This window comes from Nyctereutes procyonoides, unplaced genomic scaffold, assembly GCF_905146905.1.
Source record: "Nyctereutes procyonoides isolate TBG_1078 unplaced genomic scaffold, NYPRO_anot_genome, whole genome shotgun sequence".
Lineage (NCBI taxonomy): Eukaryota > Metazoa > Chordata > Mammalia > Carnivora > Canidae > Nyctereutes > Nyctereutes procyonoides.
Window position 1 is genome coordinate 28560031 of NW_026575024.1, and position 26095 is coordinate 28586125.

The 26095-nt window shown below is 43.5% G+C and overlaps 1 protein-coding gene across 2 annotated transcripts; it reads right to left on the reverse strand.

Annotated features, from left to right (window-relative positions):
* Window positions 1-1424: 1424 nt before the first annotated feature.
* LOC129497872 (signal-regulatory protein beta-1-like) lies at window positions 1425-25653 on the reverse strand. Of its 2 annotated transcripts, XM_055307091.1 has the most exons (6): window positions 25535-25653; window positions 11012-11365; window positions 8828-9148; window positions 7890-8228; window positions 2616-2723; window positions 1425-2086 (listed from the first exon to the last, which is right to left on the reverse strand). In XM_055307091.1, exons 1-6 carry the CDS (start codon window positions 25602-25604, stop codon window positions 2067-2069), a joined length of 1212 nt encoding a protein of 403 aa, XP_055163066.1. In that variant the 5' UTR covers window positions 25605-25653; the 3' UTR covers window positions 1425-2066. The 2 variants fall into 2 exon arrangements, with proteins under 2 accessions (XP_055163066.1, XP_055163059.1); XM_055307084.1 differs by lacking the exon at window positions 1425-2086 and having other exon boundaries at window positions 2250-2723.
* Between the last annotated feature and the right edge of the window lie 442 nt (window positions 25654-26095).

Sequence of the window (26095 nt, forward strand, 5' to 3'; positions counted from 1 at the left end):
ATGGAGAACAGAGTGAGATAACTCAGATGCTGACTCTATATTGTCAAGTGTGAGGTCAGAAGAATGCAAGCACTGTACAAACTACTCTAGATAGGTCTTTACAAAAAATAAAACACAAGCCTTTTCAGTGTTGCTAATGTTTCAAATGACCGTATATCAAGTAAACAATAGTTTTATTGTTTTTTAATTTCCCTATAACTTTCACAATAGATAGCTAAAGAGTTTTTCTATGTTTTGTTTTTTTTTTTTTTTAAATTTTTATTTATTTATGATAGTCACACAGAGAGAGAGAGAGAGAGAGAGGCAGAGACACAGGCAGAGGGAGAAGCAGGCTCCATGCACTGGGAGCCCGATGTGGGATTCGATCCCGGGTCTCCAGGATCGCGCCCTGGGTCAAAGGCAGGCGCCAAACCGCTGCGCCACCCAGGGATCCCTTTTTCTATGTTTTGAAAAACATTTGTGAAGGTCACAGAAGAATCATTATTTTGCCCGTTAATTACTGAGTTAACGTTGCATGTTTCAGCCAAACAGTGATTGTTTCTGTCCCGCAATCTCCTACAAAATGAGCACTGGCCTCCATTTATCATGTGCGCTGACCATAAGTTCTAGGGAAACAATTCAATTCAGCTATGATCTATCAGAACACAGAGCAAGAGAAAGGAATTGATCTTTTATAAGGGTGGTTTATGTAAGGGGCTTTAAATAAAGTGACATGTCAGCAGAACTTGAAAGAGGGAGAGACGGTCATGCAGATCCTTAGGGGGAGGAAACAGAGGAGACGTATACTTTGACTTCCATTTTTATGGAATCACTGTGGCTGAAACTAGAGGGCCTGCTAGAGAGGAAGCAATGGTCCAGGAACAGATGCTGGTGGCCAGGATCAGGGAGCAAGCAGCCCTGGGAGTGAACAGTGTGCAGACTCTGGGTAGAGCTCACTGGTGTGTGGGAGGAGGCTTACACTCACTCCTGAGAGTTTTGTGAGCTAATTGTGAAAATGCTGGCAGCTTGTCATTGGCCACGTCGGAGTGTTGACACCACAGATGTCCATAAGCACTACAAATCAGGTTTCTTTTCCTTTCTGGGAGTAGATTGTTTAACATTACCATCCTGCTATGGGACTTAGAATTCCAAAGGCAGAATTGAATGTGGTATATAATGAAAGGATATCAAGGATGGCTCCGGCCTCCTGGACTGCCAGCTGGTGTACATGAGCAGTGGGGTTGGGAAGGTTGAAGGTGACAAAAGAGCTAACCTTTCCATCACTGGGAGGAGGGAATTTTCTCTCTGGGATTGAGGAGTAGGACATGGAGCCAGAAGAAGGAGAATCATTTCTCTTCACCAGACCAGGATGGAATTCATTTCTTTTTTTTTTAAATTTATTTATTTTTATGATAGTCACAGAGAGAGAGAGAGAGAGAGGCAGAGACACAGGCAGAGGGAGAAGCAGGCTCCATGCACTGGGAGCCCGACGTGGGATTCGATCCCGGGTCTCCAGGATCGCGCCCTGGGCCAAAGGCAGGCGCCAAACCGCTGCGCCACTCAGGGATCCCGGAATTCATTTCTATTCAAGATGCAATGGGGAACCTCACCAAGGCTGGGAAATCTGGGGCTTGGCAGGAATAACTCCTGAGAGTATGGACATGACTGTGTAGTTCATGGCCACAGTCCCCAGGAGATGGTTGAGATGCCTGATCTGTGTAGATGTGAACTGTTCCTCATATTCCAGACATATGTCCTTACATAAGTCCCCAGAGCAAGTTCCCATGGATCCTGCTCAGGCCCAGGGATGAAGACCCAGTGCTGAGGGCAGAAGGACTGTGAGAAGGAGCCGCAAGATCTGTGGGTAGGCTGGCCTCTGGGGGAAACAATGCATATGGAGCAGAATTGTGGAAGCGTCTAGTTGTTCCTTCTCTTAGGCTGGGCCTCTCAGGGAAGGAAGGAGGCAGCAGACACTGATGGTGGCGTGTGGCAGGGGAGGAGGAAGGAGGTGTGGGATCCATGTCCACGTTTAATTATCTGCTCATCATTCCAGAAATGTTCCCCACGTGTCTGCTATGTCCTTGGTGCTATTTTCCTTCTGGGGCACCTGTTGTGGGAGGTCAGGCAGCCCCTGATATAGGACACTGCCACCTCAGGCTCTCCCCCAGGTTCTGACCCCCCTTCCCCATCCCATGCAGTCTGTCCCACAGAGGGTCAGCCAGGAGCCCTCCTCAGAGCAACTATCTGGCACCTATAAGCATCTCCTAGAAGCAGACTCCTTGTATCCTTAGAAGCCCCATGCTCGATAATCTAGGGATGGTCTCCAAGGGATTCCTTGCACCAGCTGCCCCTTGCTCAGGCCCTTTGCCCACTCCCTTCCCAGAATCTCTAGGACTCTGTGCACACTCTTGATGGCCTTGAATCTCAACCACCAACTACAGCCCCCCCACACACACTCCCTGGGATTGGGAACCTCCTGGAGGGTCCCTGAGATTTCTGAGGGCATCAAGGGAAGTGTGTCCCCTGCTCTTTACTCAAGATGGGTGCTGACCCTCTGTGCTCTGTGGGCTGCCCCTCTTCCTGACCTGGATCCTACTGGGACTGACCTTGGCCTGCCTTCCCTGACCCAAACTTACAGTTAGGTCCTTGCTTCCTGTGAGCATAGATGGCAGAGACAGTGATGAGCAGCAGCAGCTTTGGGCTCAGGAGGAGGGCTGTCAGCAGTAGAGCAGACAGCTCTGGGTCTGGAAATGAAGGGATATAAGGCACCATATTAAGAAGCACCCTGGGGGCACCTGGGTGGCTCAGTGGTTGAGCATCCGCCTTTGGCTCAGGGCATGATCCCAGGGTCCTGGGATCGAGTCTTGCAACAGCTTCCCTGCAGGGAGCCTGCTTCTCCCTCTGCCTATGTCTCTGCCTCTCTGTGTGCCTCTCATGAGTAAATAAATAAGATCTTGAAAAAGCAGAAGAAAGGGCACCTTGGAGTCCATTCTGTGGGGCCTCGAATTATTCCATCAGGGTCAACTGGGCCCCATCAACACTCTGAAAGTCGTGAATCGCCCTTGCACTCAAGTTGAGGCAGAATTCAGAGTAAGAAGTTCCTTATCTTGCTCACCTTTCTCAGGCTACCCAGGTGTCCTTCTTGAAGGAAGGAGTGGAGAGAATGGGGCTCAGTAACCTGTAAGTGTGGTTACTAACCTAGTCCTTAAACACCATGGGTCAGGTCATATATCCTCTTTCTGAAGAGGGAATAAGCTCATAGTTGAAGGAGGGTCACAGAAAAGTGAGAAATCCCAGGCATTCCCTCACTGGTGTCTCATGGGATAACTCTGAGACCTTGTCCCTGGGCCAGGACAAGTTCAATACCAGGGTAATAAGAACTAATGTCAGCCCAGCCTTGAGTAGAGTGAGGACAGGTGTCATATGAACAAGGTGAAGGCTGCCCTGCTTTGCTCCATGTGTGGGGCTTGATGACCTCAGGTTCTCATGTGCTGAGGGAGGCCTCAAGATGGCCTGATCTCTTGAAACCTCCTGGGGAGGGAAGGAAATGGAGTCTAATGCTTAGGAGGGCATTTAAACACCATCCAGCCTACCTGGACCCCAGTACCTACACCAGCTGCTATGTTTCTGTGGACATAGAGCTTGGGTCAGGAAGTACAACTTTATATTTGCCTTTTCACAATGACTGGTTTTTGCTTGTACGCTTCTCCCTCTGCCTGTGTCTCTGCCTCTGTGTGTATGTGTGTGTGTGTCTCATGAATAAATAAATAAAATTTTTTAAAAATAGAAAAAAGGAAGCTGCTGAGAGCACACCATATTTGCCCTTGGGGTGCTAGAGGATGGTAGGTCACAACTGGGTCCCGACCTAGTGTTCTCTCAGTAGAAAGAGCTGTATTGCCCACTTTTGCACCTGCTTCTAGCAGGCAGCCTGAAGTAGAGGACTGAAGAAGTGGAGGCTAAGTGGACACTAGCCTCTTCACTCCAGTTAAAACAACTCACAAAGAGCATCCAGATTGCCAGCTCTCTCTGAGCTCCCCGTCTTGCTGTGCTATACTGTGTTCAACATCTCCCTTTGCCAGTCCTGTCTCCTTCCCTCTCTCACACATATGGATTGGGCAGCATTTCAGAGTGAGCTTTACCCCTTCTCATAGCATCTTGGAGTTTGCTTCCCAGGACACATGACATGTGGATCTTGCCTGGGAGGGGTCTGGAACGCCAGCTCTAAAGTGCACATTTGGACCAGGATCTCTATCAACTGGCTGGCCAAGAGGGCCCCAGTCCTGGTAGGAGGTAGAGTAAGGTAGGTACCAGCTTGCTCTGCTATTGTCACTGCTGGAACCTCACTGTGGTGACCCCGGAGGGTGTAAGCATAGGACGGGAGTGCCCTGGAATTCTGGAAATGAGTTGGTAATTATGAGAACTATGGGACTGGGTGGATGTTACTGGGCATCAACTCTTTGGAAAAGGACAATGCAAAGAGAAAGCTGATGAAAAAACTAAAACAAAAGAAAGCCAAGTCCGACTGATCACACATGAAAGGTTCTTGGGAAAGTCAGAACTTCTGGGCAACATTGTAGACTCTTACCTCCTATAGGCAAAGGGAAGAAAAGCTGAGGACATAATTGAGTTCAACATAATCCTAAGAGCATCAGTGCTGCAAAGAGGATTGAAGTCTACAGCTACAGGGCACCTGCTGTGCCAGAACAGGGAACGTGTTGGGGGAAATATGGGAGATTGATACGGAGATGTGGGATAAGGACTTCGGGGCCAAGGCATTCAAAGCCCTCAGGACACTTGTGTCTGCTGAGGACAAAGAAGCAGCTTGGCTACTCATCTCCAAACACAGACTCTGAACCCAAAGAAAACACAACAAAAGGACACTAAATACTATGGAAAATTGGCTCTCAGTAGTCCATTGGAGAACAATGCCCAAACTGCAAAATCTCTGGGAGAAAAAAGGGAAAAGCCACCAAATCCAAATGCACTACTCTTTACATGTTGCCCTCTCACGCTCACTTGCTCAGGAAAGGGCACGTGCAACAGACAAGGGTAGCTAGCCAAGGAGCCTGAGAGGTATTTAGAAATGCCACTCCCATATAAAATACAGCTAAAAGTAGAAAAATATTGGAAATGTGTTCTGCAGATCAGGACACAGAGGGGGTTTCCAAGTATGCTTGACATAAGAGGGCTGGCCCAGAACCCCTAGAGTGGGAACAATTGGTACCTTAAATGGCAAGAAAGACTGTGTGGTAATTAGTTAGCGTTTTGAGTGGGTTTATCTTGGAGCACCTGAGCGGAGCCAACTTAATCACAGAGACCCTTACAAGTGAAAGAAGGAGGCAAGAGAGTGGGAGCAAGATGCATGACGACCACAGCAGAGGTCAGAGTGTGTGGGGCCCTCTGCCGAAGAGTGTGGCTGCCTCTAGAAGCTGGAACAGCAAGGACACCCGCTCTCCCCCAGGGTCCCCTAAAAGAACACAGCCCTGCCATCCCATCTCTAGAAATGGATGAAATAAATTTGTGTTTAAGCCACTATTCACTTGCTAATTATTATAGCAGTAATAGGAACCTAATACAGGGAGGTAGGGACATTTTAGGCCAACAAATGTGAATAAAAGGGAGAGGCTTGATTAAAATGCATAATTTGTGGGGGGCAAAGGCAAAAAAGAAGAAAGAAGTGCTGTTTCCAAATTGAGTGATGAAGAGAAGAAAGAACAATGGAGGAGGCAAACTTGGGTTCCTCACAAAGTACTAGAAAGATCAGAGGACTCAGAGCCTGTCTCCCACTCTCCGAGCCAGCCAACCAACCCCAAGCCCTAGTAACATACCTGGTCATGCTATGCTGAGAGAAGGGAGCTCTTTTAAGCTAGAAGTATTGTAAAATTCCTCAGTGCCATAAACATGAACAAAAAGATATGCATCCTTACACCACACCCATTGGTCCTGTGATGGCAGTGGTCACTGCCTTGGGATGCCAAGGGGAGGTGGCACCCTTGTACATTAGGGACACATAGGCATATCGTACTTGCGCCCAGAAGGCCAAGCCAGACAACCCCAATATCCATTTCGAACCTTAGCACACAGGAAACGTGTCAGTTCCAGACCACTGGAAGTATAAGAAGTAACAGCCTTGGTCTGAGCCTAGTGCAAGACCAAAGACAAAAACCCAACCCAGGTAGACCAGACATGATTATGTAGAGTTCTCTCTCCCTGCTCTCCTGGTTGAGTACAAGCCTGACCTCTGGAAATCACATGAGGTCCAAGCATAGGAGGGCCCTGAGAGATGGAAGAGGAATGCAGGCATGATGGGTGTCCTGGACTGGAGGAAGAACACAGCTCCAGGTACCCTGGCTCCACATTCCTGACTCCACCAGCACAGAAGGAGGCCCAAGAGTGACATTCGAACTAAGAAAAGTCTATACTCAATAATACCAGTTCCCATTTCAAAAAATGAAAAGGAGTAAAAGAAACTCAAACAAGAAAAATGAGGGAAAAAGCAATGAAATTGGAAAGAGAAACAATAGAGAAAAATCACTGAAACAAAAGCGGGTTCTTTGAAAAGCTCAGTGAAATGAAAAACTTCTAACAATTCTGACAACAAAAAAAGAGACAAATGACATACTTGCAGTATCAGGAATGAAACGAGGTATCACCACAGACATCAAGGATAACAAGGTAACATTACGAGCAATCTATGGGCAGAACCTTGACAACTGAAAGGAAAAGGACCAAAGTCCTCAAAAGCACAGCCTGGCACAAGCATCCAATATGAAATGAAGAATTTGAGTAGCCTTAGCTATTCAGATTCTTTTCCAAAGAAAGAATTGTGGAGGCCCAGGCGTTTCACAGGAAAATTCCTCGAAGTATTTACAGATGAATTAAAACCAAGTTCGATGTGCAAAATAAAGTTATAGAAGAAATGTGGAAAATATGAATACATACACCATTTGAGGTGATATTAGGGAATTATTCTTAATTTTCCAAGGTGTGTAACGGTATTGCTTTTGTAGAAAAACCAATGCCATTAATCACACGACCACACCATTATGAACTCCATTTGCAACTGGATGTGCACCCATGACTAGGTCATTACTGGACACAATGATGCAACTTCTGCATACCTCTAGTATTAAGGGGAATCATTAGGTCTCCCCAACCTACCTCTCTCTACTCTCAGAGCCAGCAAGAACATGGACACTCGATGACCCAGTGCTGACTGAGCAGTGCAGACAAGCCATAGGGCATGTTAGAAGGATCATGGGCCTTTGAGAGGGACTCCAGAGCAGACTTCTGGAAACCTGGCTCAACCTCCTCCTGATGTTACGTGAGAGAGAAATAAGAAATATTCTGATCATGGAAAGGGGACTCTCTACGCCATTGAGTCAATGCCCTACTGCTATAATGAACACATTTGTTGTACAAGTCTCTGACCTGTTTTAGGAACTCCAGTTTCCTTTCAATTGTTTTTCTCAATCACCTAGTCTAAGGACAAGAAATCTTTACCATCTGTCCCACTTTCCTCCCTGAGTCCCTTCTGTAAAATTCCAAGGTCACAGGGTTGGTTGAAGCAGGAAAGGAGATCAGAAATGAACTGGACATAAAGTAAATGTGTTGTAAGCGATCATGAATATTGATGCCCTGTTGTCCCAAATCGTGGGAGTGAGGCCCATGCTGTGACTACCCATGGTCACCTAAAACTTAAAACTCCAGGTCCCCAGGGCTACCTTCCAGGATTTCAGAGAGGCAGGTACAGATACTTGGATTGGTGATGTGGAAGTTCTTGAAGGGTAGAGATCACCCTTAGGTGAGAAACAACAGGGGGATGAGGTGGCTGGCCTGGCACAGTGACTTAAACACTGTGGTAAGGAGCAAAGGAAAGGGTGCTAGGAATAAGCTCACTGAGACCTCACCTTGGGTTTTATGTATTTCCTGGTCCTTTTGGGAGGCAGAGGCCACAAGGGTATGGTTTTTGGTGACTGCAGGCTGCCCGTCATGCTGCACCTGGCAGGTGAACACCACATCTTCCCTGTGGGTGGATGAATTCACCAGGAGCCAGCTCGTCCAGTTAAAGGTCCCATCCTTGTTCTCTAGGAGGTTGGAGGCCACTGAGGGAGTTTCTGTTCGGGACACTTTTCCATTCTCCAACCAGGTCAGCTGTAGGCGCTGAGGGTAGAACTTCTTCACTTGGCAAGTGACATTCACCTGGTCCCCTGCCATGGGGTGCTGGGAAACCTCCAAGATGGGCGGAACTGAAACAGCACAGAGCAGAAGCTCTCACCTTATGGAACAAACAGGTCACAGCGGAAGGGCCGAGAACTTAGCTCCCACCACATACAGCAAGGGAATCACCCAGAACACTGCCAGGCATGCAGCTGGTGCTCAAAGACTGAGGGCAGTCTTTGCATATGAATGACACCCCTAAGTACAGTGCCCAGCACACAGTAGGTGCTCAAGGACTGATAGCTCCTATTAGGGCAAGGATGAGTGAAATCAAGACACACAGCCCCTGGCATGCAGTTAAAACAGAGTAACTGTAGCAAAATAAATGAAATCACCAAGCACACGGTGGCTTGGATTACAGCAGGTGCTCGGTGCTCGGTAATAATTGGAAGCGCTATGGTAAAGCAAATCAGACTGCCTAGCACAGTGCTTGGCACGTGGTCGGTGTTCACCAGGCAGCTGCCATGGAAACAGGGAGGTGACTGTACATCCAGGTGCAGGGTGACTGGGAGGGTCTGTCAGGAGTCAGACTTCAGGCAATGGAAGGCCTGGAGCAGAGTGGGGGAGGGGCAGGCTCCTAGGCTTGAGGGCCAGACCTGGGCTTGGGCTGAGGGTGAGGGGCATCTACCTCGAAGGGTCTCAGACAAGTTGGCAGTCCCACGAAGAGGAGGGCCCCCCTTCAGGGTCACGTGGGCCACCTCACAGATGACCTGGGAGCGAACGTCCCCCGAGGCCAGCACCAGCTTGGTTGTGCTAGAGATGCTGTAGGAAGCGTTGTCTTCCTCTGGGTACACAGTGGTCTGAGAGGCTGTCAGTTCATTCCCGTTTTTGAACCATCTCAGGGTGATGCTTCTGGGGGAGAAGCCATGCGACTTGCAGGTGAAGCTCACTGTCTGCTGAGGTGTGGCCCTGGCCGTGGGGCCGGACACCATGGGGGGAGAGGGTTTGGCTACAAGAGGAGCATCAATGAACAGTAAGCATGACGGTAGTCAATAGCACTAACCACACGTGTGACACTGTGGAGAAGCCTCAGCCCTCCTGATAGTGTGAGGAGGGCGGTGTCATCTCCTCATCACACAGAGGAGGACACATGTTTCCAGAGCTGAACTGTGAGTTGGGCGCAGGGGCTCAGGTGCAGTTCCAGGCCTGAGTTCAGAGTCCCTTCTCTCCTCTGCCAGGTGACTTCCCAGCAATCTGGGCACAAGAAGGACATTTCTGATGGCTCTCACTCTTGGTATCCAGGGTTCCTCGCTGCCTCCCTGGAAACCTCAGAGAGCCTGTGCAGCTTCCTTACAGGGGAAGCAGGAGTGGAGCAGGACCCCATGGAAGCCAGAACCAGGCTGGCTGGCTAACCAGAGGTGTGGCCATGGCACAGCGCAGCTCCCCCATCTGTGAAATGGGACAGCAGGCATTTCTCTTTCCCTGGGGTTGCAGTGAGAGGCAAGTGAGGCAATGATGCAGTTGTTTGGAATTTAACACAGAAATGCAGATGAAAGGAGCAGATGAATCAGAAAGTGACACAATTAAGTCAACCTCATTATAATGTTGAATCCCCCTGTGAATATTCTCCTCAAGCCCTAGTAAATGGAGCTGCTTGCCCCCGTGCAGAGCTTGGCTTTGGAAATTTTTCCCTATGATCTCCTTATCTGTAAAAATGAAGACAACTTTGTGAGAGAACCCCCCTGGATAGTCTCTGTCTATACCTCACCAAGGAGCCAAACTATTTTCATCCAGGTACAAAGAGGTTACTCCGACCCCTTACTGCATCCCTAGGGAGTTCCTGTGGCCTCCAGGCTTCTTGTCCACAACTGAGCAAGTGTCTCACCTTCCCCTGCCCGACAGTGACACCATCCTCCTTTTCCTCTGAGTTTCTGCACTGCCAGCAATTATGGGGAAGGGTCCTTCTGGGTGCCAAGACTTGCTGATGCCTCAGCAACAGAGGGAAGATGTGGGGTCCCAAGAACTGAGTCTAGAATATGAAGTCTTGCTCAAGGGACCTAAAACACCCTCCAGAAGATGCCCCCTGTCGTCCTCAGGGGATGTGCCACTGAGAAGTTCTGTAATACTGGCACCATCAGGATAAGGCTACCTTCCCTGTCTCTGTCCAGGGGCTTTGGGGAGATTAAGTCACTATTTTGTGATTTAGAACTCGAATTGCATGAAGCTTTCTTTACACCCTCACAACACATGCCCAAACTCTGGCATCATTTCCAAAGTGAGATGTCAGAGTAAACAGTGAGCCTGTGCCTCTTCTCATTGTGATTTTTCTGAAGCTGAAAGAAAGATATTGACCCACCTGTCTGCCAAGGGGGCATTTATTGTCACTGGAAGGGAAGGGAACTTAAGCTTCATGAGAGAAAAGCTCTTGCCTGTTTTGTTCCTTGCTGCTTCCCCAGCACCCAGAGCAGAGCCTGCACACAGCAGGTGCTCAATAAGTGCTGAGTAAAGAGAACAGTAATACATTGAGGGGAGTTCTCTCTGGAGCCAGGGTTGAGGTCAGACCTGGTGACTAGACAAGTCACTCAGACTTTCATTCCCTTATCCCTGGAACCAGAGGGCTGGTCAGGATTGGAAAAGGTAAGAGCTGTGGAGCCCTCAGCCTGGGATTCTAGAGTTTCCCACTGTTTTCCCAGTGGGGCACTTTGAGCAAATAGCATAACATCTCTAGACCTCAACTTCTCTGATCTGTGGAAGGGGCTGAAATCAGGGGCACCCACCACAACACCTGATTCTTAGCTGTTGCCCAGACAATGGAGGGCATTCTTACTGACTTGTCACAACCAGGGGAAGAAGGATGTCATGCCATACCCACCACTCACGGTGACCAGGGTGCCTGGTCCAGACTTCAACTCCACATCGGGGTTTCCTTTCTGGAACTTCACACAATAGTAGGTTCCTGCGTCTGCTGGGGTGATATTACTGATGCGGATGGAAAAGTCCACGTTGTTCCTCTTTGCAGAGTCTGAAACATTTGTTACTCGGGGGAAGTGGCCTCCTTTGAAATGGAAGATCAACTCCCGGCCTGGCCCTGTCCCCCTGAACCACTCAACCTTCCCAACGGGGATCAGGGAGGTCAGGGTGCAGTGCAGAGTGGCGGTCTCTCCAGCTGTGACAGACACTGACTTCTCAGGTTGGATCACCTGCAGCTCTGCCTCACCTGCCACACCTGAGGGGAAACAAAGAAGTCATTTATCCATCCTTATGTGATCCTGCATGTTTCCTCAAGGGTTGATCCACAACAGCTCATTGACTGAGTGCACCCCGTGAGTGGGACGTGACTCAGCATGTTGGATGTACATGCATGCAGCCCTCAAAATGAGCTTATAAGGTGAGACCCTATCCGAAATGAGGAAACTAAGGCACAGAGAGACACAGTGGTGTGGCACACCAGGTCTCAGTGCCTCAACACTCTGGAAGCATCATACTTCACCAAAAGTTTCTGGGTGTCCACTTTCCAGCCTCATGGAAATTTGTACTTTCTGATCCCTTGCATTCAGCAAGACCATGAGACTTCGTTAGACCACTGTGTGTGAGCTGAAGGGAACATGTATTTCCTGGGCTGTGCATTAAACTTCAAGAACCTCTGTGGACCATCTTTCCTCTTTCACATGCAAATCCCATGCTGAGGTCCCTTCCTTTGTCTGGATACTTGAGTGACAGTGATGGCAGAGCTTCCAATACACAAGGAACAGGTAGTTTAAATGAGAAGTAACACAACGTTTTAAATCTCTGGGATTTTTTTTCCATACTGAAATCACATTATATTAGTTTCCAAATGCTGTTGTAACAAATTATTAAACATTTAGTGCCTGAAAACTGTATAAATGTAGTATCTTAAAATTCTGGGATCAGGAATCCAAAATTAGTGTTGTTGGGCTAACACCAAGGGTCAGTCATGATGCCTTTCTTCCGGAGATCTCTTCCTTGCTTTTCCAAATTCTAGAAGCTGTCCACATTCCTTTAATCATAGTTCCCATATTCTTAACATATAAAATTCTTGCCTCTATTCCCACTTCTCCTTTTCTAACTTTGGCTTTCCTGCCTCCTTCTTACAAGGACTCTTGTGAGTATGTTGGGGCCATTTTGATAATCTAAAATAATCTCACATCAAGATTCATAACCACTTCTGCAAAATCTCCTTGGCTGTGTTAGAGAAAACTGTTCACAGGTTCTGGGTATTAGGATACGGACCTCTGTGCAAGACCACGTTGACCACATGTCTCCCAGACTATTACAGAAACCAGTTAGATAGGAAACTTTTGTATGGGCCGTCATCACACAGGCTGAGTGAGCAGGCAACTTACTAGAAGGACTATTCAAGCAGGGAGCTGAAGAAGCTCTTTGTAAAATAAAACTAGAAATCAGTAACAGAGGAGGAAATCAATATTCTCAAATCTATTGAAATGAAACAACACACTCTTAATAAGCAAAAGGGTGAGGTAGGAATCACAGAGGATTTAGAGGACTTCTTGAGATAAATGTAAATAGAAACACACACAAAAAAGAAAAAAGAGAAAATGGAAACACAACATGTCCAAACCTATGGTCTGAGGTGACAGCAGTGCCAGCCAAAATTTATAGGTGTAATGCTTAGATTTAGAGAGAGGCAAGATCACAAATCTATTAACAACTATCATTGTAAGACATTAGAAAAAGAAGTGAAAAATAAACCCAAAGCCAGCACAATGAAGGAAGTAAAGAAGACTAGAGATTTAAAAACTGTGCATAGAAAAGCAAGAGGGAAAATAAACAAATTCGAGTACCTTTTCAGAATGACCAACAGAGTTGACAAATTTGAACTAGATTGACTACAAAGAAAATAGAAATGACTTCACTACCTAAAGTCAGAAATAAGAGGAATATATTACTAACCATTCTGTAGAAATAAAGGGGATGCTAAAAGAATATCTCAAACATTGTACACCAATTAACCAGATATCCTAGATTAAATGGACAAATTTCGAGACACCCTCAACTTACTATGACTGAATCATGAACACATAGAACTTCTGAATAGGATATCACTAGTAAAGGGACTGAATTGATAATCAAAAATCTCCCAACAAAGAAAAGCCCAGGACCATATAGCTTCATGAGAGACTCTTTCCAAAAATTAAAAAACAAACAAACACAAAACTAACACTAATCCTCTTCAAACTATTCCAAAAAATTTAAGAGGAAAAAAAGTCTCCTAAGTCATTTCTACTTTCTGAGACTCATCCTAGGGCAGCATTAGGCTGATAGCAAAGCCAACAAAGGAACTACAAGAAAACTGCACACCAATATCTTGTCTGAATATTGATGGAACAATGCTCAACAAAGCATCAGCAACACCAGCTCAACACCATATTGAAAGAATTATACACAATGACCAAGTGAAATTCCTCGTGGAATACAGGGATGATTCACACATGAAAATCAGACAGTGTAATAGACCAAATTTCAGAATTAAGAATATAGGAACATGATATCTCATTTGATGCAGAAAAATCAGTCAACAAAATTAAAGATTTTTCATGATAAAAATAAGTAAATTAGCAATAGATGGAAACTTATATAAAACGATAAAGTAATACATGCAAAAACATAGCTGACATCGTTCTTCATGGGGAAAGTCTGAAAGGTTTCCTCTAAGACCAGGAACATGGCAAAGATGCCTACTTTCACCACTTGTTTCAACACAATACTGGAGATTCCAGAAATGCAAATAGGCAAGAAAAATAAGTAAATAGCACTTAAACTGTAGAGGAATAAGTAAAACTATGTTTTGTACATGACCTGATTTCATGAGTAGAATCCTAAAGATTCCTCACATAAACATAAACTGTTAGACTTAATAATTGATTCAGCTCATTTGTGTTATACAAAATCAATAGTCACGAACCAGGAGCATTCTATATGCTAGTGCTGAGCAACTCAAAAAGGTAATTCAGCAAACAATTCCACTTACACTAACATCAAAAAATACAAAATACTTAGAAGTAAATTTTTGCATGGACACAAAACACTGAAAAATGCAAAACATTGCTGAAAGAAATGAAAGAAGCCATAAGTAAACGGAAAAACATCCTGCATTGGTGGATTGGAAGACTTCATCAGGATTACCTAAAGCAATCTTGAGATTCAAACACTATCACTATCAAAATCGCCATGGCATTTTTTTTTTTTTTGGCAAAACAGAAAATCCCCTTTCTAAAATTCATCTCAAGGGACGCCAAATCACCAAACAATCCTGGAAAAGAACATAGTTGGGGAACTCACACTTCTTTATTTGAAAATCTATTACAAGCTGTAATAATCATGGTACTGTGATACTGAGAATAGAATACAGATATACAACAATGGAATATAATAGAGACCCTAACAAACCCTCACATATAAGGTCCAATGATTTTCAACAAGAGTGCCAAGACTATTCAAGAGGAGGGAACAGCCTTTTCAACATAAGGTTCTAGGAAACCAAGATATCTAAATGTGAAGAATAAAATTGAACCCTTACCTTGCTCTACATAGAAAAATGAACTCAAATTGGTTGAAGGGACTTAAGTGTAAGAGCTAAAACCATAAACATCTGAGGAAAAACTATAGGCAAAACTCATGATATTGGATTTGACAGTGATTTCTAAGGCATGACCCCAAAAGCACACGTAAGAAAATAAAAAAGATATGAATTGGACTTTACCAAAATTAAAAGCTTTTGTACAGCAGAGGACAATATCAAAAGTGACACAATAACTCACAGAATAGGAGAAAGTTAACTCAATGATGCAAAGCATATTTCTCACAATGGATTAATAACTAGCATTATAAAGAACTCCTATAATTGAACAACCAAATAACAAAATGCCCAGTTAAAAAATGGAACAAAGACTAGAATAGACATTTCTCCAAAGACGGTATTCAAATGGTGAGAAAGCACATAACAAGATGTTGAACATCACCAGTCATTGAAAAAATGAAAATCAAAACCACAGTGAGATATCTCTTCATTCTTTAGAATAGCTGGCTTTTATCAAAAACAAAACAATACAATACAATAAGAAATCAGAAAAAGGTTGACTAAGTTGTGGGGAAATTGAAACTCTTGTACATCATTGGTAGGAATATAAAATGGTGCAGCCACAGTAGAAACAATGGTGTTCTTCAAATTTAAAATATATAATTTACCATATGACCAAACAATTCAACTCTTAGGTAAATATCCACTAAATTATAAGTATGTAGTCAGGACATCAATGTTCACACCAGCATTATTCTTAATAATTGAAGGTTAGTAGAAAAAATTCATTTCCATCAAGTGATGAAGGATAAACAAAATGTTAATGTAGATATATTCAATGGAATATTATTCAGCCTTAATAAACAATGACATTCTGATATACTCTATGGGTAAACCTAAAAAATACTATTGTAAGTGATAAGCCATATACAAAAGGACAGATATATGATTCCAGTGACATGAAGTATAGAGAAAAGACAAATTCATACATACAAAAAAGTAGGACAGAGTTTACCAATAGTTGTAGCCGAAGAAGGAATGAGGAATTCTTGTCCAATGGATGGGGAGTATCTGCTTGGGGTGTTGAAAGAGTTCCTGAAATGTACAGTGGTGCTGCTTTCACAATATTGTGAATGCACTTAAGCCACTGAGTTGAATCCTTAAGAATGGCTGAAACAGTAGATTTTATGTTACATGTATTTTAGCACAGTAAGAATTGTATGCTCACAGAAGATAATCACCCCATGTAAAGCTTTGTATTGGAAATAAATGGTTGGTGGGAAAAGAGAAAAGATATTGTTCCAAAGGCTGGTAGATTTGAGAAACCTGCCCTTCAAGGGGGAGGTAGAACCATGGGAGCCACAAAGCAGGGGAAACAGCAGGCTTCAAACTCATGTTCTGAAAAGAATTATGGGTGACTGGCTATATCTGGACAATGAACTATGTGTTGAAGGGACATGAGTCACCCTCAGGCATCCTTTAATTGCAACTGCAAGACTTTGCAGTGGATTTCCGGTCTCAGTGACGAGCCAGTCTCTGGAGACATCAAGAAATACAAAATCACTCCTTCTTCCTTGAAGTGTCCTAAAAACCAGGCAGAGATGTAAATCAGAGGAGCAGCTGCTGCGGCACCACACATACACCCAGGGTTCTTTTCTATTGCTTAGTTCCTCCTCAGCGAGAACATTGTCATTCACCCTTGCAGAGTGCGAACTGGTAAAACCCATGCACTTAGCAGTTCGCAAGCAAACATGCCTCCTCAGGGGGGCACATGCTGTTACAGGCAGGTTGCAGGCGTGGCAAGAACATCAGGTGGTGTGGTTTGTAAGTCTAGAGAAGAAGATTGGGATCAGGAAACTGAACTGCTAAGATAAAAAGGGGAAGAAATAAGAATGTGTGTTGGATGGTAAAATGGAGAGAATATTGGAGGACAAAGGGAAGAAGATTGCGAGGGTCAAGAGGACCCAGTGAAAGGTGAAAATCTGTCATTTTGTATCTATAAAGTTCACATTTCTACCTCTAGCCCAGGCCTTGCTCCTGACTCCAGATTTGTGTGTCCAACCAGCCTCTTGACATTTTCCTTAGATAGAAATCACCCTATCACAGTTAATATTTCCCAAACTGAACTCCTCAGTTGCCTCCACATTCTTGCACATTTCCCAGACGCTCAAGTCCCAAGACCTTGGAGCTTTTCTTTCCCACCCCAAATCCTACATATCAGGAAATCCTGACCTCTCCTTCTGCATGGACCACAATCTGACCTCTTTCCCTTTTCTCTTGGCTGCTAGCTTGCTCAAGACTTTTCCTCGTTTGCATGAACACAATGAGCTCTTGAATGCTCTAGTTGCTTCTGTCTATGCCCCAAGGTGGTCATTCTACACCAAATACTAGAATAATTTAGAAGTCATATGGGATCCTGTCACTTATTCTTCCAAACCTTGTAATGGCAACCATTTCAGTCAGAGTCAATGCCCAAATCCTTGAATAGAGCCAGAGGATTCTACTCTCATGCTGTTCCCATGCTGTTCAGCAAGGCTCTTCCCCCAGAAAATCATGGCTCACCTTCTTATAATCTGCGCTTTATCTCCCTTCTCACGATGGCCACTCAGGCACCTGTGTAAATACATCCCACCATGAAGATTCTCTCATTGTCTTATCCAGATGTCTGTCATGTTTTTTTCCCTTAACACTTAAAAGTTGCTGAATGCAACGTTATTTCCGATTTGTTATGTCTATTGTTTCCTGTCCTTTCCTCCATTATGACATACGTTTCATGAGTGCTACTACTTTGTCTATTCACCAGTGTGCCCTATGTTCATGTAACAGTCCTTGTTACCTAGTAAGTGTATAGTAAATATTTGTGTAATGTGTGAATTTTGTAATGTGACCATGTTCTGGGACCCTGAGGGTCTATCTTCATTGGAGAATTTCTCAGGACTTTACATCAGAATCTGAGTTTCCCACATGCATGGCTTGGGAGAAACAACTATTTGCATATACCCAGGAAACAGAAGAGTCTGAGAGAAGCAAACCACAAATGCTTTTCTCCACACTCCACCCTTCCCACACTGTTTGGAATCTCATGGGATGGCAGTGGAGCTGTAGGGTTTGAGAAGATCAATGCTTAGGCCCATGAGATTTAGCATCAGATTGCCTAAAATCACTCATACCCCTCCCATGTACCGTTGAGGGATTTGGACCTTTTCCTGCCTCCTCTTCTTATCTGTAAGATAGGGGGGACAAGAATGTCTAGCTTGGATACTAAGATCACATGGCATAAGAGACGTAGGCATTAGGCATTTCCAGGTGTGTGTGCTACATGGTGAGTGTTCGAGAAATTGGACACTTATTCCTCATGAGATTTCCTGACATGGAGGCATCACCCAACATCAGATAATTGGGATTGGGACGTAGATAGGATATAATTATAGATGCAGATCATACAGGCAGTAATCTCCACAATGTTTTATCCTTCTTTCCCCTCTTCCCACCCAGATCCAACATGAAGGGGGATCTCCAGAGTAGTAAGGCACAAAGTTCTAGTCATTTTGTCAAGAGAGAAACTTGATTTACTTAAGAACTTAGTGGAGGGTGAGCAATAAGTTTAGAGAATTCAAAAGAGAGTGAGTAGCTGAGAGACAAGGATCCAAATATCTGTTCAGTGTTCATTTCGTGGAGACTAGACATGTTATGAAGAAAAAAAGCAAAATGTTTTCAAAAATCCCAGGTGTGGACTTATACAGAGGTAGGATGACAGAAGGAGAGGGGACCCTAATTTTGTTGGTTCCTGGAATTCATCTAGATGGTTATCAAGTCATTCTGAGCACATGTGAAATCAACTAGAGATCTGAGAAATGAATTACTGCAATTCTACAAATAGAATAGTAGGAGGTACTATTGATCCTTACTGCACTAAGGTAGGAGATGCAGTGATGTGAATCCACGGTGATATGTGAGAAGATAAATTGGGAGGAGAAGGAGCCTCCATAAGCCAGAAAGTGGCCAGAAAGTGATATAGCAGTGGAGCACAAAGTTGGAACTTTTAAGAAGGCTGTTCCAGTGGGAGACATTCCTGTCTGAAAGGCTCAGGTGGTGAATGGGGCTGAATCCTAGGTGGGACTGGGACGTCAGGATCCCCGGGGTCACAGGAATAACAGGGAAGGCATCAGAGTTTGCAGGCATCAGAGTGGGGAAGCCTATTGCAAACAGCATGCCCAGGAGTGGGCTTTCGGCTAGGTGTTGCCATAAACAATGAATGGTGGCATGGTCGATGACTGCTCTCCAAGCAAGGGCCCAGGAAGCTGCAGAACCCCATGAAATTCCCTTCTTCCCCAGGAGGAATAGTGGGTATCAGAGTAGTCCCTAAAATTTGAGACTTCAAATGATGTTGCCCTCTGAGATATAAACACTTGGTAACAGGCTGGGTGAACACAGAGTGTGGATAGAAACTAAGCAGAAAAAAGTGATTGCTTTTCCCTGATGGTACATTGAAGAATGGGGGCTACAATCTTTCAGCTCTGGGGCTGGAGTCAGGTTGACACCATTTCAATTTTTATCCCCTAAAAGGCATGCAAAGCCTTCAGGGAACAAAATCCACATAGAGGAATCCAGAGCTGATTACTGCCTGGTCCCCTGGCAAGGATGGTGTAATTCCACCAGAGCAAGGACACTCATGAACCAGCGCAACAGGCGCCTCCCCCAGATCAGTAGGGACATCTGGCTAATACCAAGTTTGCCAATCAGACAGAACTGCAAACCTCTAGCTCTTGGGAAAAACGGTATATAGCATTCGTGGTTTTCTTCTTTACTCTATTTTTTTTCCTTTACAGCTATTTTCTTATTATATCAATTTTTAAGGTCTTTTTTTAAGTCTAATTTTTACATATACAGGGGATCCCTGGGTGGCTCAGTGGTTTGGCGCTTGCCTATGGCCCAGGGCGTGATCCTGGATTCCCGGTATTGGGTCCCACGTCGGACTCCGGGCATGGAGCCTGCTTCTCCCTCTGCCTGTGTCTCTGCCTTTCTCTCTCTATGTGTCTTTCATGAATAAATGAATACATAAATTTTAAAAATTTACATTTACTTAATATATATATTTTTTCATTTTTCATTTCCTTTCATTGTATTCCATTTTATTTTTGTATACATATTTTTCCTTCTTTCTTATTTTGGGATCTAGTTTCTTCTAACAAATCGATCAAGATACATCCAGGATCTAGTTTATTGTGTTCTATTTCACTTCTTATTTGATTTCTCTCTCTCTCTCTCCTTTCTATTGTCTTTTGATTTGTTTGTATTTTTCTGGTGTGGTTGGTGTTTTTGTATTTTCTCCCTCTTTCATCTATTCTTTTCTGGACATAATGACAAGACGGCCAAACTCACCACAAAACAGACAACAAGAGGCAGTGCATACTGCTAGAGATTAAACCAACATGGATATAAGTACGATGTCAGTACTAGAATTCAAAACAGTGATTCTAAAGATACTAGCTGGGCTTGGAAAAAAAACATAGAGGACACTAGAGAATCCCTTACTGGAGAAATAAAAGAACTAAAATCTAATCAGGCTGAAATTTAAAAAGCTACTACTAATAGATATATGGTCAAAAATGGAGGCTCTAACTGTGAAGATAAATGAGGTAAAAGAGAGAATTAGTGATATAGAAGGCAAAATGATAAGAGAATAAGGCAACTGTGAAAAAGAGAAAAACAGCTACTAGATCATAAAGAGAGATCAGTGATACTGTAAATGAAAATAATATTAGAATAATATTAGAATAATAGGTTGCAATAGGAAGAGGAGAAACAGAGAGCAGAAAGTGAGACAGAGAGAGAGGCAGAAGTTTTATTTGAACAATTGTAGTTAAGAACTTCTGTAATCTGGAGAAGGAATCAGGCATTCAAGTCTAGGAGGCACAGAGAACTCCCCCTCCAAATCAATAAAAATAGGTCACTACCTCAACATATAATAGCAAAACTTACAAATCTCAGAGAGAAGGAAAAAACCCTGAAAGCAGCTCAGAACAAGAGGCCTGAAACCTACAAGGGTAGAAACGTAAGGCTAGCTGCAGACCTGTCCGTAGAGACCTGGCAGGACAGAAAGGACTGGCGTGATATATTCAAGATGATAAATGAGAAAAATATGCAGCCAGGAATACTTTACCCGGAAAGGCAGTCAATCAGAATAGAAGGAGAGATAAAGAAATTCTAGGACAAACAGAAACTAAAGGAATTTGTGAACACTAAACCAGCACTGCAAGAAATATTAAATGGGAGTCTTGGAGCAAAGAGAGAGCCCAAAAGTAACATAGACTAGAAAGGAACATGGACAATCTAAAAAAACAGGGAGTTTACAAGTAATACAATGGAACTAAATTCCTATCTTTCAATAATTACTCTGAATATAAATGGGCTAAAAGCCCCAATCAAAAGACACAGGGTATCACATTGGATGAAAAAGCAAGACCCATTGATATTGTGTCTGCAAGAGACTCATTATAAACCCAAAGACACCTCCAGATTGAAAGTGATGGGGTGGAGAACAGTTTATCATGCTAATGGACATTCAAAAGAGAGATGGGGTAGCAATCCTTATACCAGACAAGCTAGATTTTAAACCAAAGACTGTAATAAGAGATGATGAAGGACAATATATCATAATTAAAGGGTCTGCACAACAAGAAGATTCTAAATATTTATGCCCCTAATGTGGAAGAGGCCAATTATATGAAACAGTTAATAACAAATTAAAGAAACACATTGGTAATAATATAATATTAGTAGGGAACTTTAACACCATACTCACCACAGTGGACAGATATTCTAAGGTCAACAAGGAAACAAGGTCTTTGAATGACACACTAGACCAGATGGACTTCACAGATATATTCAAAGCATTTCCTCCTAAATCAACAGAATACGCATTTTTATAGAGTGCACATGGAACACTCTCTAGAATAGATCATATACTGAGTCATAAATCAGGTCTCAACTGGTGCCAAAGATTGGGATCATTCCCTGCATATTTTCAGACCACAATGCTTTAAAGCTTGAACTAAATCACAAGAGAAAATCTGGAAGGAACACAAATACACGGAGGTTAAAGAGCATCCTACTAAAGATTAAATGGGTCAACAAGGAAATTAAAGATGAATTTTTTTTAATTCAGGGAAACAAATGAAAATGAAAACACAAGAGTTCAGAACCTTTGGGATGCAGTAAAGGTTGTCTTAGGTGGGTTGTATATAGAAATACAGATCTTTCTCAAGAAATATTAAAGTCTCAAATACACAACACAACCTTACATCTAAAGGAGCCAGAGTAAGAACAGCAAAGAAAACCTAGCCCCAGCAGGTGAATAGAATTAATAAAGATTAGAGGACTCCTAACTCTGGGAAACTAACTAGGGAGGGTGGGAGGAGAGGTGGGTGGGGGGTGGGGGTGACTGGGTGATGGGCACTGAGGTGGGCACTTGACGGGATGAGCACTGGGTATTATTCTATATGTTGGCAAATTGAACACCAATAAAAAATAAGTTTATAAAAGAATATTAGAGGAGAACTCAATGAAATAGAAACCAAAAGAACAGTAGAACAGATTAATGAAACTAGGACATGATTCTTTGAAAGAATTCATAGGATTGATAAACACCTGGCCAGACTTATCAAAAAGAAAAAGGAAAGGAACCAAATACAGAAAATCATAAATGAAAGAGGAGAGCTCACAACCTACACTGAAGAAATACAAACAATTATAAGAACATATTATGAGCAACTATATGCCATCCTATGGCATCCTTTCCTGATTAAAGCTCTTTGCAGTGTGGGGATCGAGGGAACATACCTCAATGTTATAAAAGCCATATGTGAAAAATCCACAGCAGATATCATCCTCAATGGCAAAAAGTGAGAACTCTTCCCATAAGGACAGGAGCAAAACAGGGATGTCCATTTTCACCACTGTTGTTCAACATAGTACTGGAAATCCTACCTCAGCGTTCAGACAACAAAAAGAAATAAAAGGCATCCAAAGTGGCAAAGAAGTCAAATTTCACTCTTCGCAGATGAAATGATACCTTATGTGGAAAACCCAAAAGACTTCACCCCAAAGTTGCTAGAACTCATGTAGGACTTCAGCAAGCAGCAGGATATAAAATCAATGCGCAGAAGTCAGTTGCACTTGTATACATTAACAATGAGACAGAAGAAAGAGAAATTAAGGAGTTGATCCCACTTACAATTGCACCAAAAACCATAAAATACCTAGGGATAAACCTAACTAAAGAAGTAAAGAATCTGTACTCTGAAAACTATAGAACACTTGTAAAAGAAATTGCAGAAGACACAAAGGATTGGAAAAACTTTCCATGCTCATGGACTGGAGGAACAAATATTGTTAAAATGTCTGCTACCCAAAGCAATCTACATATTCAATGCTATCCTTATCAAAATATCATCAGCATTTTTCACAGAGCTGGAACAAATAATCCTAAAATTTGTGTGGAACCAGAAAAGACCCTGAAAAGCCAAAGGAATGTTGAAAAAGAAAACCAGAGCTGGAGAAATCACAATTCTGAACTTCAAGCTGTATGACAAAGCTGAGATCATTAAGACAGTATGGTACTGGCAGAAAAACAGACACATAGATCAATGGGACTGAAGTGAGAGCCCAGAAATGGACCCCCAACTCTATGGTCAACTAATCTTTGATATTTTGATCTTTTACCTACCGACAGAAAAGAATATCCAATGGAAAAAAGTCTCTTCAACAAATGGTGTTGGAAAATTGGACAGACACGCACAGAAGAATGAAACTGGATCATTTTCTTACAGATACAGAAAAATAAACTCAAAATGGATGAAAGACCTAAATGTGAGATAGGAATCCATCCAAATCCTAGAGGAGAATACAGGTAGCAATCTCTTTGACTTCAGCCACAGCAATTTCTTGCTAGACATACCTCCAAAGGCAAGAAAAACAAAAGCAAAAATGAACTATTGGGACTTCATCAAGATAAAAAGTTTATGCACAGCAAATGAAACAGTTAATAAAACTCAAAGACAGCTTACAGAATAGAAGAAGATATTTATAAATGCCTTATCAGATAAAGGTCTAATATCCAAAATCTCTAAAGAACTTGTCAAACTCAACACCCCCCAAAAAATAATCCAGTCAAGAAATGGGCAGAAGACATGAACACATATTTCTCCAAAGAAGGCATACAAATGGCCAAAAAACATGTGGGAAAAATGCTCAACAGTACTCCACAGCAGGGAAATGCAAATCAAAACCACAATGAGATACTACCGCATGGCAGTCAGAATAGCTAAAATTAACAAGTCAGGAAACGACAGATGTTGGCAGGGATGCAGAGAAAGGAGGACCCTCTTATTGGTGGGAAATGCAAGCTGGTGCAGCCACTCTGGGAAACAGTGTGGAGGTTCCTCAAGAAGTTAAAAATAGAGCTACCCTACAACCCAGCAATTTACACTATTAGGTATTTACCCAAAGGATACAAACATAGTGATTCAAAGGGGCACCTGTACCCCAATGTTTCTGGCAGGAATGTCCCCCAATAGCCAAAACATAGAAAGAGCCCAGATGTCCATGTACAGATAAATGGATAAGGAAGATATGGGGTATATATAGAGTGGAATATTACTCAGCCATCAAAAAACTGAAATCTTGCCATTTGCAATGATGTGAGTTGAACTAGAGGGTATTATGTTAAGTGAAATAAGTCAATCAGAAAGACAGTTATATGATCTCACTCATACGTGAAATTTAAGAAACAAAACAGAGAATAGGAGTAGAGAGGGAAAATAAAATAAGACAAAATCAGAGAAGGAGATGAGCCATAATAGACTCCTAACTCTAGGAAACAAAGTGAGGGTTGCTGGAGGGGAGGGGAAGAGGGGCGTGGGGTAAGTGGGGGATGGGCATTAAGGAGGGCATGTGATGTAATGAGCACTGGGTGTTATATGCAAAACTGATGGTCACTAAACTACCTCTGAAACTAATAACAAAGTATATATTAATTGTTGGTTTTAAATTAAAAAGGAAAAGAAAGATAAAAATCCTGCATGTGTAAGCAAATCCATGTATGCAGCCTCCCTCACACCCACGCACACATAAGTGCATTCCCAAGTATATACAATGTGTGGCCTAGCATGCTAGTATGCAGATCATTTTGAGGATTAAATGAAATGTTAATACATGTTAAAGTTCAGTTAAAAATTTGGCATATAGGAAATATCTAACACATCGTTCACAAGTTTGGAAGTACACAGAGCAGAATTGGAACTCTAGAGACCCCTGAGTATGATAAGTGATGGCTCTTCTTCTGTTTGCCTTTCTGTATTTTCTGATGTTTCTGCAGTTAGCCTCCACTAAGAACGAAATAGCATAACGTGGTTAACAGAATGCTCTATGGAGCTGGGTGGCCTGAACATGAATCCCAGCTGGGCCACTCTGACTTAGATAAGTGAAATTGGGCCCGTTGCCCTCTCTGTCTCAGGTTCCCCATCTACAATCAGGAGGACTGTCTGAGCTACCAGGCAGGGTGTTGTGAGGATTAGATCAATGAACACACACAATGTTGTCATTGTCATTGTTATCATTGTCTGTTTGGACACCTCTGGTACCCAGCTACAGGTGATGGATCCATAAAGGAAATGCTCAGATCCCTTATTTCATGCTCTCAGATGACACCCAGTCCTTGGCCTCGTGTGACAGGCCTGATAGCATATCTGTGCATACCTAGAGGCCTTCAATGGCCAGGAGCAAGGGAAACTGAGGGGGCAGGGAAAGGGGAATCTCCCCCACAGCAATGCTCACCTGTGAGTCCCAACAGCAGAGCCAGCAGCAGGTAAGCAGGAAGGCTAGGTCCGGAGGCAGAAGTTGACATTGTGGAGGCCAGAGGACCCTGCTCCGTACAAATGTGTGTTCTGGGGAGAACTGGCCTCTGTTCTCTCTGCCCCTCTTGTGAAATAAGAGGAAGCATCTATGATGCAGTGACATAGCTGTGAGGCCACATTCTGCTTCTGGATTGTGAAACCGAAGTCAGGCAGACAAGGCCTCACAGGGTGAGGAGGGCCTCTTCTTATGTTTCAGAGAGAGTGGACAGATTAGTAGAAATGATGCTTTCTGCCCTCCTGGGGCATCTGCTCTCTGCATTTGGCCTCTCCTCCAATCTTGAGGTGTTCAGGGAGATCCTCCACTTGGGAGCCCCAGGCCAAGAAGGATCTGTGGTTGGCGGCTGTGTCCCAAACTCCTGAGCCCAGAACACTTGAGGGTGGCTGGCTTGTGGCCTCATTCTGCACCAGCCTCCACCAAGAACTACTCAGTTGGTGGTAGGAATGGGTTCATCAGGGCCTTAAAAATTTGAGGATTGAATGA

What these genes read in the sequence shown, in the direction of transcription:
- LOC129497872 (XM_055307084.1), bottom strand. Translation starts at nt 25,604, where the DNA reads ATGTCAACTTCTGCCTCCGGACCTAGCCTTCCTGCTTACCTGCTGCTG. An exon ending in TCTGCTGTTGGGACTCACAG is followed by an intron (nt 11,366 to 25,534) that starts GTGAGCATTGCT and finishes GTTTCCCCTCAG; the next exon opens with GTGTGGCAGGTGAGGCAGAG. An exon ending in CACCCTGGTCACCGTGAGTG is followed by an intron (nt 9,149 to 11,011) that starts GTGGGTATGGCA and finishes CTCCTCTTGTAG; the next exon opens with CCAAACCCTCTCCCCCCATG.